This window comes from Macaca fascicularis, chromosome 19 (assembly GCF_037993035.2).
Source record: "Macaca fascicularis isolate 582-1 chromosome 19, T2T-MFA8v1.1".
Lineage (NCBI taxonomy): Eukaryota > Metazoa > Chordata > Mammalia > Primates > Cercopithecidae > Macaca > Macaca fascicularis.
In genome coordinates this window covers 56865265-56881688 of record NC_088393.1, presented here as the reverse complement: position 1 = coordinate 56881688, position 16424 = coordinate 56865265, and the positions used below count along the sequence as shown (strand labels likewise).

General features: G+C 50.6%; 1 protein-coding gene across 3 annotated transcripts; it reads left to right on the top strand.

The window, feature by feature from the left end:
• Window positions 1-294: 294 nt before the first annotated feature.
• Window positions 295-14605, top strand: TULP2 (TUB like protein 2). Of its 3 annotated transcripts, none has more exons than XM_045379846.3 (10): window positions 295-427; window positions 1087-1224; window positions 1428-1592; window positions 5361-5482; window positions 6720-7058; window positions 9411-9523; window positions 10922-11036; window positions 11116-11214; window positions 13695-13866; window positions 14446-14605. In XM_045379846.3, exons 1-10 carry the CDS (start codon window positions 403-405, stop codon window positions 14577-14579), a joined length of 1422 nt encoding a protein of 473 aa, XP_045235781.2. In that variant the 5' UTR covers window positions 295-402; the 3' UTR covers window positions 14580-14605. The 3 variants fall into 3 exon arrangements, with proteins under 3 accessions (XP_045235781.2, XP_073880229.1, XP_073880228.1); XM_074024127.1 differs by having other exon boundaries at window positions 385-652; XM_074024128.1 differs by lacking the exons at window positions 6720-7058; window positions 9411-9523; window positions 10922-11036; window positions 11116-11214.
• Window positions 14606-16424: the final 1819 nt, after the last annotated feature.

The following is a 16424-nucleotide window of genomic DNA, read 5'->3' as shown; positions in this document are numbered from 1 at the left end:
ACCCACCTCTCCCATTTCCCCAGCGGCGGCTGTTTGAAAAGAAGCAGCGACAGAAGCGCCAGGAGCTCTTCATGGTTCAGGCCAATCCTGACGCTTCCCTGTGGCTTTGGCGCTCGTGTCTGCGGGAGGAGCGCCTTTTAGGTGACAGAGGTGACCAAAGGCCCCTGGGGCTCCTCCTGGGGGCGTTCGCCTGGAGGGGAGGGGCCTGTGGGAGTCCGTGGGCGGAGCCTAGTGGAAGAAGGGGTGGAGCCTTAGGGTGCGGACTTGAAAGTGGATGGGGGCTGGCCTTGGCCCAGGAGAGCTTTAGAACAGCGCCCAGGGTAGAGGCTTATCGGGGCCCCCCCGCGGCAGGACCTGTGAGGGAGGGGTTCGGGGCGGGGCTACAGAGCGCAGGGGCGGTGCATGGTACAACTGGCAAGGGAAAGGGGTAAGAGAATGTGATGATTGGGCTTGGCAGAGCTCGGGGGTGGATCCTGGGAAAGCCGGGACCCCCACCCCAACCCCGGGATTGCGGAGACGGGGTCTAGGGGTCCGGGGCGTGGCGTGGTCTCATTATTAGAGCCTGGCGCGAGATTGTTTACGTGCGGAGCCCGCAACAATCCAGCGGCAGGGCTGTGCTTGTTTGAGCCTTAGGATGCAGTTTGGGACCTGGGTGAGTCTCAAAGTTTGGGTAGTCCGCGAAACGGGGGTGATTTTTTTTTTTCTTTTTTGAGACGGAGTTTAGCTCCTGTTGCCAAGGCTGGAGTGCAATGGCGCAATCTCGGCTCACCGTAACCTCCGCCTCCCGGGTTCAAGCGATTCTCCTGCCTCAGCCTCCCTAGTAGCTGGGACTACAAGCATGCGCCACCGTGCCCGGCTAATTTTGTATTTTTAGTGGAGAAGGTGTTTCTCCATGTTGGTCAGGCTGGTCTGGGACTCCCGACCTCAGGTGATCCGCCTGCCTCGGCCTCCCAAAGAGCTGGGATTACAGGCGTGAGTCACGGCACCCGGCGGGGGTGATATTTGGGAGCCCAGTGACGGAGTGTTGTTTGGTTGAGGACCGGAATTTGTAGACCCTTTTCATGGGCTCGCTGCACCTTCTCCCAGGCCTTAGGAACCCTTTCCTCCGGAAGAAAGTGTCAGAGGCACATCTGCCCTCTGGCATCCACAGTGCCCTGGGCACCGTGAGCTGTGGTGGAGACGGCAGGGGCGAGCACGGCCTCCTGACACCCCGGACAGAAGCAGGTATTTGCGAGTCCTTGGACCTCCTAGACCCCAGAACTCCGCCCCTACTGGAACCCAGGAGTCTGGGGCCTCAATCCATCTGTCCAAAATACTCAGGAGCTCAGGACTGCACCCACTCCTTCCTCACACCAAGGAGTTCAGGTCCTGAGCCGCCTCGTCCTGCAGCATCCAGAAATCCAACTCTCCCCTCCTTCCTTACTCAGTGTTCAGGAATCTCGGTCTCCAGTCCCCTTTCTCATCCTGGCTCCCAGACAATTCCGACCCAGAATTGGAGGAAGTCTCCGTGGAGAATGGTTCGGTCTCTCCTCCACCTTTTAAACAGTCTCCGAGAATCCGACGCAAGGGTTGGCAAGCCCGCCAACGACCTGGTAATTTAGGGGACATTGGGATGAAACCTGGGATCCCCTGGTTCATGCAGCAAATCTTCCCTTTTCTTAGGTAGCAGCTTCATTGAGGTATAATTCACATACCATACAAGTCACCCATTTAAAGTTTACAATTCCATGGTTTCCAGTATACGGTTGCCCCTCGGTATCTGCAGGGGATGTGTTCCCGGAACCCCAAAGATACCAAGATCCGCAGATGCTCGAGTCCCTTGCATAAAATGGTGTAAAATTTGCATATAAACTATGAACATCCCTCCATATACTGTAAGTCATCTCTAGATAACTTATAATACCTAATACAGTATAAATGCAATGTAAATTGTTGTTGTTGTTGTTGTTGGGAGGGAGTCTCACTCTGTTGCCCAGGCTGGAGTACAATGGTGCAATTTCAGCTCACTGCAACCTCCACCTCCTGGGTTCAAGCGCTTCTCCTGCCTCAGCCTCCTGAGTAGCTGGGACTATAGGTGTGCACCACCAAGCCTGGCTAATTGTTGTATTTTTAGTAAAGACGGGGTTTCATCATGTTGGCCAGACTGGTCTTAAACTCCTGACCTTATGATCCGCCCACTTCAGCCTCCCAAAGTGCTGGGATTACAGGCATAAGCCATCATGCCTGGCCCGTAAATAGCTGTTATACTTTATTTTTAAAAATTTTGGGTGGGGTGCAGTGGCTCACGCCTGTAATTCCAGCACTTTGGGAGGCTGAAGGTGGTTGGTCACTTGAGTCCAGGAGTTTGAGACCAGCCTGGCCAACATGATGAAATCACGTCTCTACTAAAAATACAAAAGTTAGCCAGGCAAGGCAGTGCAGGCTTGTAATCCCAGCTACTTGGGAGACTGAGGCAGAAGTGTCGCTTGAATCCAGGAGGCCCAGGTTGCAGTGAGCCAAGATCACGCCACTGCACTCCAGTCTGGGTGACAGACCAATACTCTGTCTCAAAGAAAAAAAAAATTGGTTCTGTTATTTATTGTTGTCTTGTTGTTTTTAAATTTTTTTCCTGAATATTTTGGGTCAGCAGTGGGGATGCGGAGCCTGTAGGATACAGGGGGTTAACTGTATTTACATAATTCTGCAACCATCACCACAATCAATTTTAGAACATTTGTACCACCCCAGATAGAAATCCTGCATAATGGCTGGGCGTGGTGGCTCACACCTGTAATCCCAGCACTTTGGGAGGCCAAGGTGGGTGGATCACCTGAGGCCAGGAGTTCAAGACCAGTCTGGCCAACATAGTGAAACCCAGTCTCTACTAAAAATACAAAAATTAGCTGGGTGTGGTGGCAGGCACCTGTAATCCTGAGGTGGGAGAATTGCTTGAACCCAGGAGCCAGAGGTTGCAGTGAGCTGAGATCAGGCATTCCAGCCAGGGTGACAGAGCGAGACTTTGTCTCAAGAAAAAAAAAAAAGAAAGAAAGAAAGAAAGAAATAGTGCATCAATTAGCAGTCACCTCTTTTCCATTTACCCCAGCCCTTGGCAACCACCAATCTCCATTGTCTTCTTAGATTTGGCTATTCTGTACATTTCACACAAATGGAATCATACACTATGTGGTCTTTTGTATGTGGCTTCTTTCTTCAATTCTTTTTTTTTTTTCTTGAGATAGAGTCTTGCTGTGTCTCCCAGGCTGGAGTACAAATATGCGATCTCGGTACGCTGCAACCTCCACCTTCTGCGTTCAAGTGATTCTGCTGCCTCAGCCTCCCGAGTAGCTGGGGCTACAGGCACGTGCCACCACGCCCGGCTAATTTTTTGTGTTTTTTAGTAGAGATGGGGTTTCACCATGTTGGCACAGCTTGTCTCAAACTCCTGAACTTGTGACCTGCCTGCCTTGGCCTCCCAAAGTGCTGGGATTACAGGCATGAGCCACTGCACCTGACCTCTTTTCCTTTGAGATGGGGTGTCACTATGTTGCCTAGGCTGGTCTTGAACTCCTGGGCTCAAGTGATCCTCCCACCTTGGCCTCCCAAAATGTTGGGACTATGGGTGTAAGTCACCATGTGTCTTCATTCACTTCATTCACCTAACAATTTTTTTTTTTTTTTTTTGAGACGGGGTCTCACTCTGTCACCTAGGCTGTGTGGGGAAAAGAAAGAGAGCTAGGATTGTTACTGTGTCTATGTAGAAAAAGGAAGACATAAGAAACTCCATTTTGATCTATACTAAGAAAAGCTGTTTTGCTTTGAGATGCTGTTAATCTGTAACTCTTGTCCCAACCCTGTGCTCACAAAAACGTGTTGTATTGACTCAAGGTTTAAGGGATTTAGGGCTGTGCAGGATGTGCTTTGGTAAAAATGGTTTTGCAGGCAGTATGCTTTGTGAAAGTCATCGCCATTCTCCATTCTCTATTAACCAGAGACATAATACACTGCGGAAGGCTGCAGGGACCCCTGTCCAAGAAAGCCTGGGTATTGTCCAGGATTCCCCCCACTGAGACAGCCTGAGATATGACCTCGTGGGAAGGGAAAGACCTTACAGCCCCTCAGCCCGACACCCGTAAAGGGTCAGCGCTGAGGAGGATTAGTGAAAGAGGAAGGCCTCTATGCAGTTGAGATAAGAAGCCATCTGTCTCCTGCACATCTCTGGAAATGGAGTGGCTCGGTGTAAAATCGACCATACACTCTATTCTGAGATAGGAGAAAACCACCTTATGGCTGGAGGTGAGACATCATGACAGCAATACTGCTCTTTACTGCACCGAGATGTTTATGTGAAGTTAAACATAAATCCAGCCTACTTGCACATCCAGGCACAGCACCTTTCCTTAAACTTATTTATGACACAGCCTCTTTTGTTCACATGTTTTCCTGCTGACCTCCTCCCTACCATCACCCTATAGTCACACCGCATTCCCCTCACTGAGATAGTAAAGATAGTGATCAATAAATACTGAGGGAACTCAGAGACCAGCGCTGGTGCAGGTCCTCACTTGCTGAGCACCGGTCCCCTGGGCCCACTTTTCTTCCTCTATACTTTGTCTCTGTGTCTTCTTTTCTTAGTCTCTCATCTCCACCTTGCGAGAAATACCCACGGGTGTGGAGGGGCAGGCCCCCTTCAGGCTGGAGTGCAGTGGCACGATCTCGGCTCACTGCAACCTCTGCCTCCTGGGTTTAAGCTCTTCTCCTGTCTCAGCCTCCCTAGTAGCTGGAAGTACAGGTGCGCACCGCCTTGCCCTGCTAATTTTTGTATTTTTAGTAGAGACCAGTTTCACTATGTTGGCCAGGCTGGTTTTAAACTACTGACCTCTTGATCCTCCCACCTCAGCCTCCCAAAGTGCTGCGATTATAGGAATGAGCCACCGCTCCTGGCCCACCTAACAAAATTTTAAGATTCATCCGTGTGGTAGTGTTATCAGTACTTCATTCCTTTTTATTCCCTTATAATATTCCATTGTGGTGACATTTCCTTTTATTTTCATGAGATGGCCAATGATTTCAATGACAGAATTCTTATCACCCCAAACTCCATTCCCCCATGTTCAGTCTCTGTGATGCTTTGTCTGAGACAAGGAAAAGGGAAGACGCTAACCCCTCCCTGTCCTTAGATCCAGGGTAATCAGAAACTCTGGTCCCTGTGGACTCCCATGCACCTGGAGGAGGAGGAGGGTGTTGCAAGTGAGGGCGCTGAGTAATGAGTAGGGACTGAGAACCCAGGATTGTGGCCTTCTCTGGCTAGCACTGATGATGTTGTCCCACACTCCTGGGACCCAGTTGTCCTGAGCTTAGTCCAGGCTTCTTTCATCCTTTAGGGACCCGTGCAGAGGGTGAGAGTGAATCCCAGGATGTCGGAGATGCATACAAGGCACCCAGTATGGGACCAAACCCTGGAATGGATGGTGACTGGGTATATGAAAACTTGGCCTTCTACAAGGTGGGAAAATGCACAACGTCTCAGGATGTTGGAAGAGGAGGGCTAGCCTTGGACCTCTGGGGAGGGTGGGGCTAAAATTCTGCCGCCCAATCAGAAGCTCTTTTTCTTGGTGGTGATTAAGCTAGCAGAGACTCGTGTGTGTGTGTGTGTGTGTGTGTGTGTGTGTGTGTGTGTGTGTGTGTACTGTTCATCAAATCAGAGGATTTGACTTGACATGGACATGGTCATTAAAATACAGCTTATGGCATGGTGACTCACACCTGTAATCCCAGCACTTTGGGAGGCTGAGGTGGGCAGATCACTTGAGGTCAGGAGTTCGGGACCAGCCTGGCCAACGTGGTGAAACCCTGTCTCTACTAAAATACAAAAATTTGCTGGGTGTGGTGGCACAAGCCAGTCATCCCAACTACTCAGGAGGCTGAGGCAGGAGAATCACTTGAACCCTGGAGGCAGAGGTTGCAGTGAGCTGAGATTACACTCCAGCCTGGGAGACAGCATGAGACTCTGTCTAAAAAAAAAAAGGTCTTTCCATGGGACAGCGAGCTTCAGAAAGGGCAGAACACTGATCAAAAAGGGCCAATTGCGGGCCAGGAGCAGTGACTCACGCCTGTAATCCCAGCACTTTGGGAGGCCAAGGCAGGCAGATCACCTGGGGTCAGGAGTTCGAGACCAGCTTGGTCAACTTGGTGAAGCCCCGTCTCTACTAAAAATACAAAAATTAGACGGGCGTGGTGGCGCAAGCCTGTAATCCTAGCTACTCGGGAGGCTGAGGCAGGATAATTGCTTGAACATGGGAGGCAGAGGTTGCAGAGAACCAAGATCGAGCCACTGCACTCCAGCCTGGGCGACAGAGCAAAACTCTGTCTCAAAAAATAAAGGGCAAATTGGCACTCACTTTGGTTGTTGGTGAAAGTGCAGTAGATGGTTTCTCTTGGGGGCAGATGTGGGCTGTTATTATGTTATCTAGATCAAACCAATGGCCATTTTAACGGAATGGGCCGTGCTTTCAAAAAGGAATTCTCCGATCTGCAGGTGGAGTGGCTGTGGCTGCCGAGGAAAGGGAATAGACTGGCCAGTCAACAGAGGAGGGCGTGGCTGGGTGGACTGAATGAGATTTTTGACCAATAAGCAGAAAATGTGGATGGGCCGGGGCGGGACCCTAGGGCTGGGATGGCCAATCAGTAGGGAGCAAGGCTGGGGGCGTTGTCCCTCGACTTTGAATTTGGTGCCTGGCTAGGAAGAAGACTTGGAAAAGAAGAGAGAGGCCTCAGAGTCTACAGGGCCGAACTCAGCAGCAGCTAACGAAGAGTTGTTCGAGGCCCTGAAAGGCGAGGGCGGCACGGACAGCGACCATATGAGGCAGGAAGCCTCCTTGGCAATCCGCTCCCCCTGTCCTCGGCTGCAGGAGGACATGGAAGCCTATGTGCTACGGCCAGCAGTCCCGGGTACCAGGATGCAGTGCTACCTCACCCGTGACAGGCGCGGCGTGGATAAGGGCTTGTTCCCCCTCTACTACCTCTACCTGGAGACCTCCGACAGCCTGAAGGTGCAGTCAGCCGGCCCAACAGCCTTGGGAGTAAGTGCCCACTTCCGTTCCGAGGCAAAATCCCACTCCTTTCTGAGCTAGGTCAAGACCAGCCTGAGGCCGGGCGCAGTGGCTCATGCCTGTAATCCCAGCACTTTGGGAGGCTGAGGCCGGTGGATCACCTGAGGTCAGGAGTTGAAGACCAGCCTGAACAATACGGTGAAACCCCGTCTCTATTAAACATACAAAAATTAGCCGGGTGTGGTGGCACGTGCCTGTTGTCCCAGCTACTCAGGAGTCTGAGACAGGAGAATCGCTTGAACCCGGGAGACAGAGGTTGCAGTGAACCGAGATAGCATCACTGCACTCCAGCCTAGGCGACAGAGCAAGACTCCATCTCAAAAAACAAAACCAACCAACAAGCAAAAAAGACCAGCCTGGACAACATGGCAAAACCCTGTCTTTACAAAAAATACAAAAATTGGCTGGGCGTGGTGGTATGCACCTGTAGTCCAAGCTACTCGGGAGGCTGAGGTGAGAGGATTGCTTGAGCCTGGGAGTTCAAGGCTGCAGTGAGACGTGGTCACGCCACTGCACTCCAGCCTGGACGACAGAGTGAGACTCTGTGTAAAAAAAAAAAAAAAAGGACCAGACACGGTGGCTCACACTTGTAATCCTAGAACTTTGGGAGGCTGAGGTGCACAGATCACAAGGTCAGGAGTTCGAGACCAGCCTGGCCAACATGGCAACACCTCGTCTCTACTAAAAATACAAAAATTAGCCAGGCGTGGTGGTGGGTGCCTGTAATCCTAGCTACTCGGGAGGCTGAGGCAGGAGAATGCTTGAAACTGGAAGGCAGAGGTTGCAATGAGCTGAGATCGTGCCACTGCACTCCAGCCTGGGCGAAAGAACGAAACTCCATCTCACACACACAAAAAAATGGCCAAGCACAGTGGTTCACGCCTGTAATCTCAACATTTCGGAGGCCAAGGCGGGTGGATCGTTTTTGCTGACGAGTTCCAGATCAGCGTGAGCAGCATGTTGGAACCCTGTCTCTACATAAATTAAAAAAAAAAAAAAAAATAGCCAGGCATGGTGATGCCCACCTGTAGTCCCAGCTACTTGGAAGGCTGAGGTGGGAAAATGGCTGGAGCCCAGGAGTTAGAGATTTCCTGTCAAAAAAAAAAAAAAAAAAAAAAAAGTCTGGACCCTCCCTCACTGAGCCTTCCTTGCTATCAGCTCTCAGGCCTCACCCAATCCTGAGATAAATCCCGCCCCCAGCAACTAGGCTCCTCCCCTCACAGATTTGTCTTTCGAGATTCAAGCCACACTTCTCTCAATCTAGTCTTTCTGGCCTTTACCCTCCAAGTATGGTCTCATTTCCTCGGGGTATCCTCTCTCCCACCAGAAAGAGGTTTTTTGCCTACTCAGAGCCAAACCCATTTTTCCCAGATGAAACGCCTACAACAGTCCTGCTGCAATATTGCAAGTGAGGGTGCTCCCCATTCTCCAAAGCCAGACCCTTCCTGGGCTAAGCTTCAACCCTGGACACATAGGCGGAAGGAATGAGGGGGAGATATTAAGACAAGAAGCTTCCATTCAGGACCCCGCTGATGGCTTCCCTCAGTGAGAACCGCATTTCCCAGTGAGTCTTGAGAAGCTCGTTGTGCCATCACCAGCTTCTCCATCATGGGACATGATGTTTCCTTGTCTTTGGACCCCTGGCTCTAACCAGCTACCAGAAGTCCATTCTTTTTTTTTTTTTTCTTTTTGGAGATGGAGTCTCGCTCTGTCGCTCTGTCGCCCAGGCTGGAGTGCAGTGGTGCAATCTCAGCTCACTGCAAGCTCCGCCTCCCGGGTTCACACCATTGTCCTGCCTCAGCCTCCCAAGTAGCTGGGGCTACAGACGCCTGCCACCACGCCCAGCTAATTTTTTGTATTTTTAGTAGACACAGGGTTTCACCGTGGTCTCGATCTCCTGACCTTGTGATCCACCCGCCTCGGCCTCCTAAAGTGCTGGGATTACAGATGTGAGCCACCGCGCCTGGCCTTTTTTTCATTATTTTTTATTTTTGTTTTGAGATGGAGTCTCGCTCTGTCGCCCAGGCTGGAGTGCAATGGCACGATCTCAGCTGACTGCAACCTCTGCCCCCTGGGTTCAAGCAGTTCTCCTGCCTCAGCCTCCCTACTGGCCAGGATTACAGGCAGGCACCACCACGCCTGGCTAATTTTTTTTATTTTTGGTGGAGATGAGGTTTCACCATGTTGACCAGGCTGGTCTCGAACTCCTGACCTCAAGTCATCTGCCCACTTCAGCCTCCCAAAGTGCAGGAATTACAGGTATGAGCCACCACACCCAGCCTCCAGAAGTCCATTCTAATGGACCGTTCCTCTCATCCATAGCACTTCCTCCTGGCTGGGCGAAAGAGAAGAAGGAGCAAAACTTCTAATTACCTCATCTCCCTGGATCCCACAGATCTATCTCGGGATGGGGACAACTTCGTGGGCAAAGTCAGGTGGGCAGAGCTCTGACATGTGGTGAGGAGCAGGTAGCAGGGAGCTTGGGGACAGGCGGATTTCATTTCCCAGCAGGCCACACACAGCATACCTTCCACCTGCTCACTGCTCAGGGACTAGAAGAACTGAAGGGTTTGGAACATAGGCTGGCATTTAAGGCATTTGACTCCTTGAGAGGCAAGGGACTGGGATTCCTAACTTTGTGTGGGAAAAGAGGCCTGGAATGTGTGAATTCTTCCATCCAAAAAAGAAGAGGGAGGTTGGGCATGGTGGCTCACGCCTGTGATCCCAGCACTTTGGGAGGCCGAGGCAGAAGGATCACTTGAGGTCAGGAGCTTAGGACCAGCCTGGCCAACATGGTGAAATCTCATCTCTATCAAAATTCAAAAATTAGCCAGGCATGGTGGCACGAACCTGTAATGCCAGCTACTTGGGAGGCTGATGCAGGAGAGTCAGTTGAACCCAGGAGGCAGAGGTTTTGGTGAGCTGAGATTGAGCTACTGCACTCCAGCTTGGGCAACAGAAAAAAGAAAAAAAGAAGAGGGTTTCTAAAAGGCCATTTAAATAAAATAGGGAGGCTACATAAGTTACATGGCTCACCCAAGAAATGGGGGGCCTAGGACCATGGATGCTGGAAACATGATTGTTTCAATTATTTTATTATTATTATTATTATTGAGACAGAGTTTCACTTTTGTTGCCCAGGCTGGAGTGCAATGGCGTAATCTCGGTTCATTGCAACCCCCGCCTCCCGGGTTCAAGCAATTCTCCTGCCTCAGCCTTCCGAGTAGCTGGGATTACAGGCACGCACCACCACATCTGGCTAATTTTGTATTTTTAGTAGAGATGGGGTTTCTCCATGTCTGTCAGGCTGGTCTTGAACTCCCAACCACAGGTGATCCGTCCACCTTGGCCTCCCAAGGTGCTGGGATTACAGGTGTGAGCCACCGCACCCGGACTCATTTATTTACTTATTTTTATTTATGTATATATTTTTTTAGAGACAGAGTTTCATTCTATCACCCAGGCTGGAGTGCAGTGGCAAGATCACACCATTGCAGCCTTGACGTCTGGGGCTCAGGTGATCCTCTCACCTCAGCCTCTTGAGAGCTGGGACCACAAGCACAAACTGCCACACCCGACTAATTTTTCTATTTTTTTTGTAGAGAAGGAGTTTTGCCATTTTGCCCAGGCTCAAGCTATCCTCCTGCCTCTGCCTCCCGGAGTGCTGGGATTACAGGCGTGAGCCCCTGTGCCCAGCCAGGAACATGATTCTCAGATATTCGGACATAGTCTTAGACATAGGGGATGGATGGGAAGAGTCGATGTGATGAGTGACACTTACTCAAAGAGTAACACTTAGTATTTTTATTCTATCCATTCCCTTCCTGGAGCAGATCCAATATCTTCGGCACCAAGTTCACCATCTTTGACAATGGGGTGAATCCTGACCGGGAGCATTTAATCAAGAATACTGCCCGGATCAGACGGGAGCTGGGGGCTGTGTGTTATGTGAGTGTCCTGGGGATGACAGAATGGGGTAGGATGGTCAGAAGAAGGAACCAGGCCAACTGGAATATAATACCCCCAGGAGCCCAACATCTTAGGATACCTGGGGCCTCGAAAAATGACTGCGATTCTCCCAGGAACCAACAGCCAGAACCAAAGAATTGATGTCCAGCCACGAAATGTGAGTCTCTGACGTCAGGAATCTCTGGGTCAGTGGAGCAGAAAGGGATGGGGCCAGTCCTCCTAGATCCCAGAGGAGGAAGAAGAGGAGGAAGAGGAGGCCAGTGGGTTACAAGTGTCCTATGAAGCCTGAAGGACTGTTAGACTTCCATGTCTCAGGGAATAAAGACTAGAGACTCAAAACGTTTGCACCAGAGAAAAAAAGGGTTGGTGGTAGGTTAACAAACTCTTACCAAAAAGGGGTCTGATCCAGACTCCAAGAGAGGGTTCTTGGATCTCAGGCAAGAAAGAATTTGTGGCCAGTCCATAGAGTCAAGTGAAAGCAAGTTTATCAGAGAAGAAACAAAAGAATGGCTACTCCATAGGCAAAACAGCCAGCTGGTTGGCTATTTTTATGGTTATTTCTTGATTATATGCTAAACAAGAGGGGGATTATTCATGAGTTTTCTGGGAAAGGGGTGGGCAATTCCAGGAACTGAGGATTCCTCCCTCTTTCAGGCTCTTTTTTTTTTTTTTTTTTTGAGACACAGTCTTGTTCTGTCACCCAGGCTGGAGTGCAGTGGCAAGATCTCGGCTCACTGCAAGCTCGGCCACCTGGGTTCATGTCATTCTCCTGCTTCAGCCTCCCAAGTAGCTGGGACTACAGGCACCCGCCACCATGCCCATCTAATTTTTTATATTTTTAGTAGAGACAGGGTTTCACTGTGTTAGCCAGGATGGTCTCGATCTCCTGACCTCGTGATCCACCCGCCTTGGCCTCCCAAAGTGTTGGGATTACAGGCGTGAGCCACGGCTCCCGGCAGTAACTTCTCTTAGAAGCAAAATTTATTCAAAGATCTGTGCTAACATTCTTTATTTATTTATTTATTTTTTTTTTTGAGACGGAGTCTCACGCTGTTGCCCAGGCTGGAGTGCAGTGGCGCGATCTCGGCTCACTGCAAGCTCCGCCTCCTGGGTTCACGCCATTCTCCTGCCTCAGCCTCCCAAGTAGTTGGGACTACAGGCGCCCGCCACCGCGCCCGGCTAGTTTTTTGTATTTTTTAGTAGAAATGGGGTTTCACCGTGTTAGCCAGGATGGTCTCGATCTCCTGACCTCGTGATCCGCCCGTCTCGGCCTCCCAAAGTGCTGGGATTACAGGCTTGAGCCACCGCGCCCGGCCGCTAACATTCTTTTTTTTTTTTTTTTTTTTTTTTTTTTTTTGAGGCGGAGTCTCGCTCTGTCGCCCAGGCTGGAGTGCAGTGGCCGGATCTCAGCTCACTGCAAGCTCCGCCTCCCGGGTTCCCGCCATTCTCCTGCCTCAGCCTCCCGAGTAGCTGGGACTACAGGCGCCGCCACCACGCCCGGCTAATTTTTTTTGTATTTTTAGTGGAGACGGGGTTTCATTGTGTTAGCCAGGATGGTCTCGATCTCCTGACCTCGTGATCCGCCCGTCTCGGCCTCCCAAAGTGCTGGGATTACAGGCTTGAGCCACCGCGCCCGGCCAACATTCTTAAATATCTGTTAGCCGTAATAAAGAAATCAGTGTACTTTATGTTCTTAGCTCCCACAATTTAGCCTAAATATTTTCCCTGGCATGCTCATACTGGTCCAAGCAAGCATTAGGTCATAGCCTGTTCCTCTTCCTTATTTGAAGGTGTTTTTACCTTTCTCAGCATTCCACAAGTTACTTCCTCCTTCCTTTGTTCTCCTCCATTTTTTCCTCTTTTAAAAAGTTCTAAGTTGCTAGCCAATCGGGACAAATACAGAATGTGAGGTCCCGTTCCAGCCAATGGAAACCGGACACAGCAGTAGGGTGGATGCGTCAGGTTATAAATGACCCTGTCTCCTTTGTTCGGTGTATTCTAGCGGCAAAACTCCTGGCAAGTGTACCCTTTCTGCAGAAAGTAAAAAAATGGCCTTGCTGAGGAAATTAAGTTTATGTTCAAGTGCTATTTCTTTTTTTTTTTTTTTTTTTTTTGAGACTGAGTCTGGCTCTGCCGCCCAGGCTGGAGTGCAGTGGCCGGATCTCAGCTCACTGCAAGCTCCGCCTCCCGGGTTTACGCCATTCTCCTGCCTCAGCCTCCCGAGTAGCTGGGACCACAGGCGCCCGCCACTTCGCCCGGCTAGTTTTTTTTTTTTTTGTATTTTTTAGTAGAGATGGGGTTTCACCGTGTTAGCCAGGATGGTCTCGACCTCCTGACCTCGTGATCCGCCCGTCTCGGCCTCCCAAAGTGCTGGGATTACAGGCTTGAGCCACCGCGCCCGGCCTCAAGTGCTATTTCTTTACGGCACCGGGCAACAAGCATTTCTAACATTGTGATACCAGTCCTGTCAAACTCCTGTCTCATCCTGTGACTAAGAATGCCTAGCCTCTTGGGAATGCAGCCCAGCAGGTCTCATCCTCATTTTACCCAGCCCCTGTTCAAGATGGAGTCACCCCTGTTCAAGATGGAGTTTCGAAAGCCTCTGAGAAAAACCACAGCCCCTTCTTTACCTTCTAGGAACAGGAGTCACTACTGAGTCGCTACCAACGTGGGGAAAAACAAGGGTTGCTTTTGCTGCACAGCAAAACCCCGTCGTGGAACAAGGAGAACGGTGTCTACACGCTCAATTTCCATGGTCGAGTCACTCGGGCTTCGGTGAAGAACTTCCAGATCGTGGATCCCAAACACCGTGAGCTCCTGGAAACCATTTTAGCCGGGCCAGGTGGGGTGGGGTTAGGGTGTGAAAGGAAGGGAACTACATCTCCCATCATCACTTGAGCATTTTTCTAGGCAGGGCAGATGCCACCCTATTGCAAAGCCTATTGGGAATTGTAGTTTACACACCCCTCAAAGTTTCTGGCTTAGTAAGGGCACCGCTCAGCCTCTTAAAAGTCTCAATTCTTGGCCTGGTGCAGTAGCTCACGCCTATAATCCTAGCATTTTGGGAGGCCAAGGCGGGTGGATCACCTGAGGTCAGGAGTTCGAGACCAGCCTGGCCAACATGGTGAAACCCCGTCTCTACTAAAAATACAAAATTAGCCAGGCATGGTGGCACATGCCTGTAATCCCAGCTACTTGGGAGGCTGAGGCAGAAGAATTGCTTGAACCTGGGAGGCAGAGGTTGCCGTGAGCCAAGATCAGGCCACTGCACTCCAGCCTGGGCGACAGAGCAAGACTCTGTCTCGAAAAAAGAAAAAAAAATAGTCTCAGTTCTCGAAGCTGGAAGATGAGAGTCTGGCTAAGGCTTCGTTCCTGATTCACTTCTCAGCGGAACATCTGGTGCTCCAGTTCGGCCGAGTGGGCCCAGACACATTCACCATGGACTTCTGCTTCCCGTTTAGCCCACTCCAGGCCTTCGGCGTCTGCTTGTCCAGTTTCAGTTGGAAGCTGGCTGTTGAATAACTCAATAAAATACCATACCCTTACCAGTTTCTGTGCCTCCTCATTTGGAGGAAGGGCCCAGACATGCCTTCTTTTGCACCACCTTAATAACCAACACTGTCCGGGCAAGCTGGCTCACGCCTGGAATCCCGGCACTTTGGCAGGCTGAAGCCGGTGGATCACTTGAAGTCAGGAGCTCGAGACCAGCCTGGCCAACATGTGAAACCCTGTCTCCACTAAAAGTACAAGAATTAGCTGGGCGTGGTGGCTGACACCTGTAATCCCAGATACTTGGGAGGCTGAGGCAGGAGAAACACTTGAACCCAGGAAGCAGAGGCTGCAGTGAGCCGATAGCTCCACTTCACTCCAGTCAGACTCTGTCTCAAAAAAAAAAAAAAAAAAAAATGCCGGGCATGGTGGCTCACGCCTGGAATCCCAACACTTTAGGAGGTTGAGGTGGAAGGATCACCTGAGGTCAGGAGTTCAAGACCAGCCTTGCCAATATAGCAAAACCCCATCTCTACTAAAAATACAAAAATTAGCTGGTGGTGCATGCCTGTAATCCCAGCTACTCTGGTGGCTGAGGCATGAGAATTGCTTGAACCTGGGAAGCGGAGGTTGCAGTGAGCCGAAATAGTGCCACTGCACTCTAGCCTGGGCAAGAGAATGTGACTCTATCTCAAAAAAATAAAATAAAATAAAGGCCGGGTGCGGTGGCTCACGCCTGTAATCCCAGCACTTTAAGAGGCTGAGGCGGGCGGATCACGAGGTCAGGAGATTGAGACCATCTTGGCTAACACAGTGAAACCCCCTCTCTACTAAAAATACAAAAAAAATAGCCGGGCGTGGTGGCGGGCGTGTGTAGTCTCAGCTACTCGAGAAGCTGAGGCAGGAGAATGGCGTGAACCCGGGAGGCGGAGCTTGCAGTGAGCCGAGATCACGCCACTGCACTCCAGCCTGGGCGGCAGAGCGAGACTCCGTCTCAAAAAAAAAAAAAAAAAAGGAATTTTCACACTACATCGGAAGAATCAGGAGGAACTAGCTGAGCAAGAAGGCTCAGGGTTGGGATCCTCAGGCAGCAGGTAGCACTCATACAAAGGTTTTAAATTAGGTGGAATTAGGTTTGGTTGCCTTGGGGAAATGAAAAGATTATATGGCAGGAGTGGGGATCTCAAACTCCTGACCTCGAGTTAGGGACCAGCCTGACCAACATGGTGAAACTCCGTCTCTACTAAAAATAAAAAATTAGCCGTGCATGGTGGTGGGCCCCATAATCCCAGCTGTTCAGGAGGCTGAGGCAGGAGAATCGCTGGAACCCGGGAGGCGGAGGTTGCAGTGAGCCAAGATCGCACCATTGCACTCCAGCCTGAGAGACAGAGCAAGACTCCCTCTCAAAACAAACACCTGATCTCAAGTGATCCATCCACCTCAGCCCACCCAAAGTGCTGGGATTTCTCATTTAAATGATAATAACCCTTCCCAGAACTAAGCTGCTTTTGTGAAGCTAATGAAAGGCCATTAGGTTAGGAGGATGAGAGGAACCTGCGTTCTGTGAAGGTCTAGAGGAAGAGTAATACAAAAATTAGCCCTGCGTGGTAGCTCACACCTGTAATCCCAGGTACTAGGGAGGCTGAGGCAGAACTGCTTGAACCCAGGGGATTGCAGTGAGCTGAAATCACGCCACTGCACTCCAGCCTGGATGACACAGCGAGACTTGGTCTCAAAAAATAAATAAATAAATAAGAATAAAAATTAGAGGTAGAGGTGGGCATAGTGGCTCGTGCCTGTAATCCCAGCACTTTGGGAGACCAAGGCGGGCGGATCACGGGGTCAGGAGTCTCAAACTCCTGACCAGCGACATGGTGA

Bases quoted from the DNA above. Each gene is read 5' to 3' on its own strand.
- TULP2 (XM_045379846.3), top strand. From the start codon at position 403: ATGGTACAACTGGCAAGGGAAAGGG. The intron at 1,225-1,427 runs GTATTTGCGAGT...TTCCTTACTCAG, and splicing joins GACACCCCGGACAGAAGCAG to TGTTCAGGAATCTCGGTCTC. The intron at 5,483-6,719 runs GTGGGAAAATGC...GTGCCTGGCTAG, and splicing joins AAAACTTGGCCTTCTACAAG to GAAGAAGACTTGGAAAAGAA.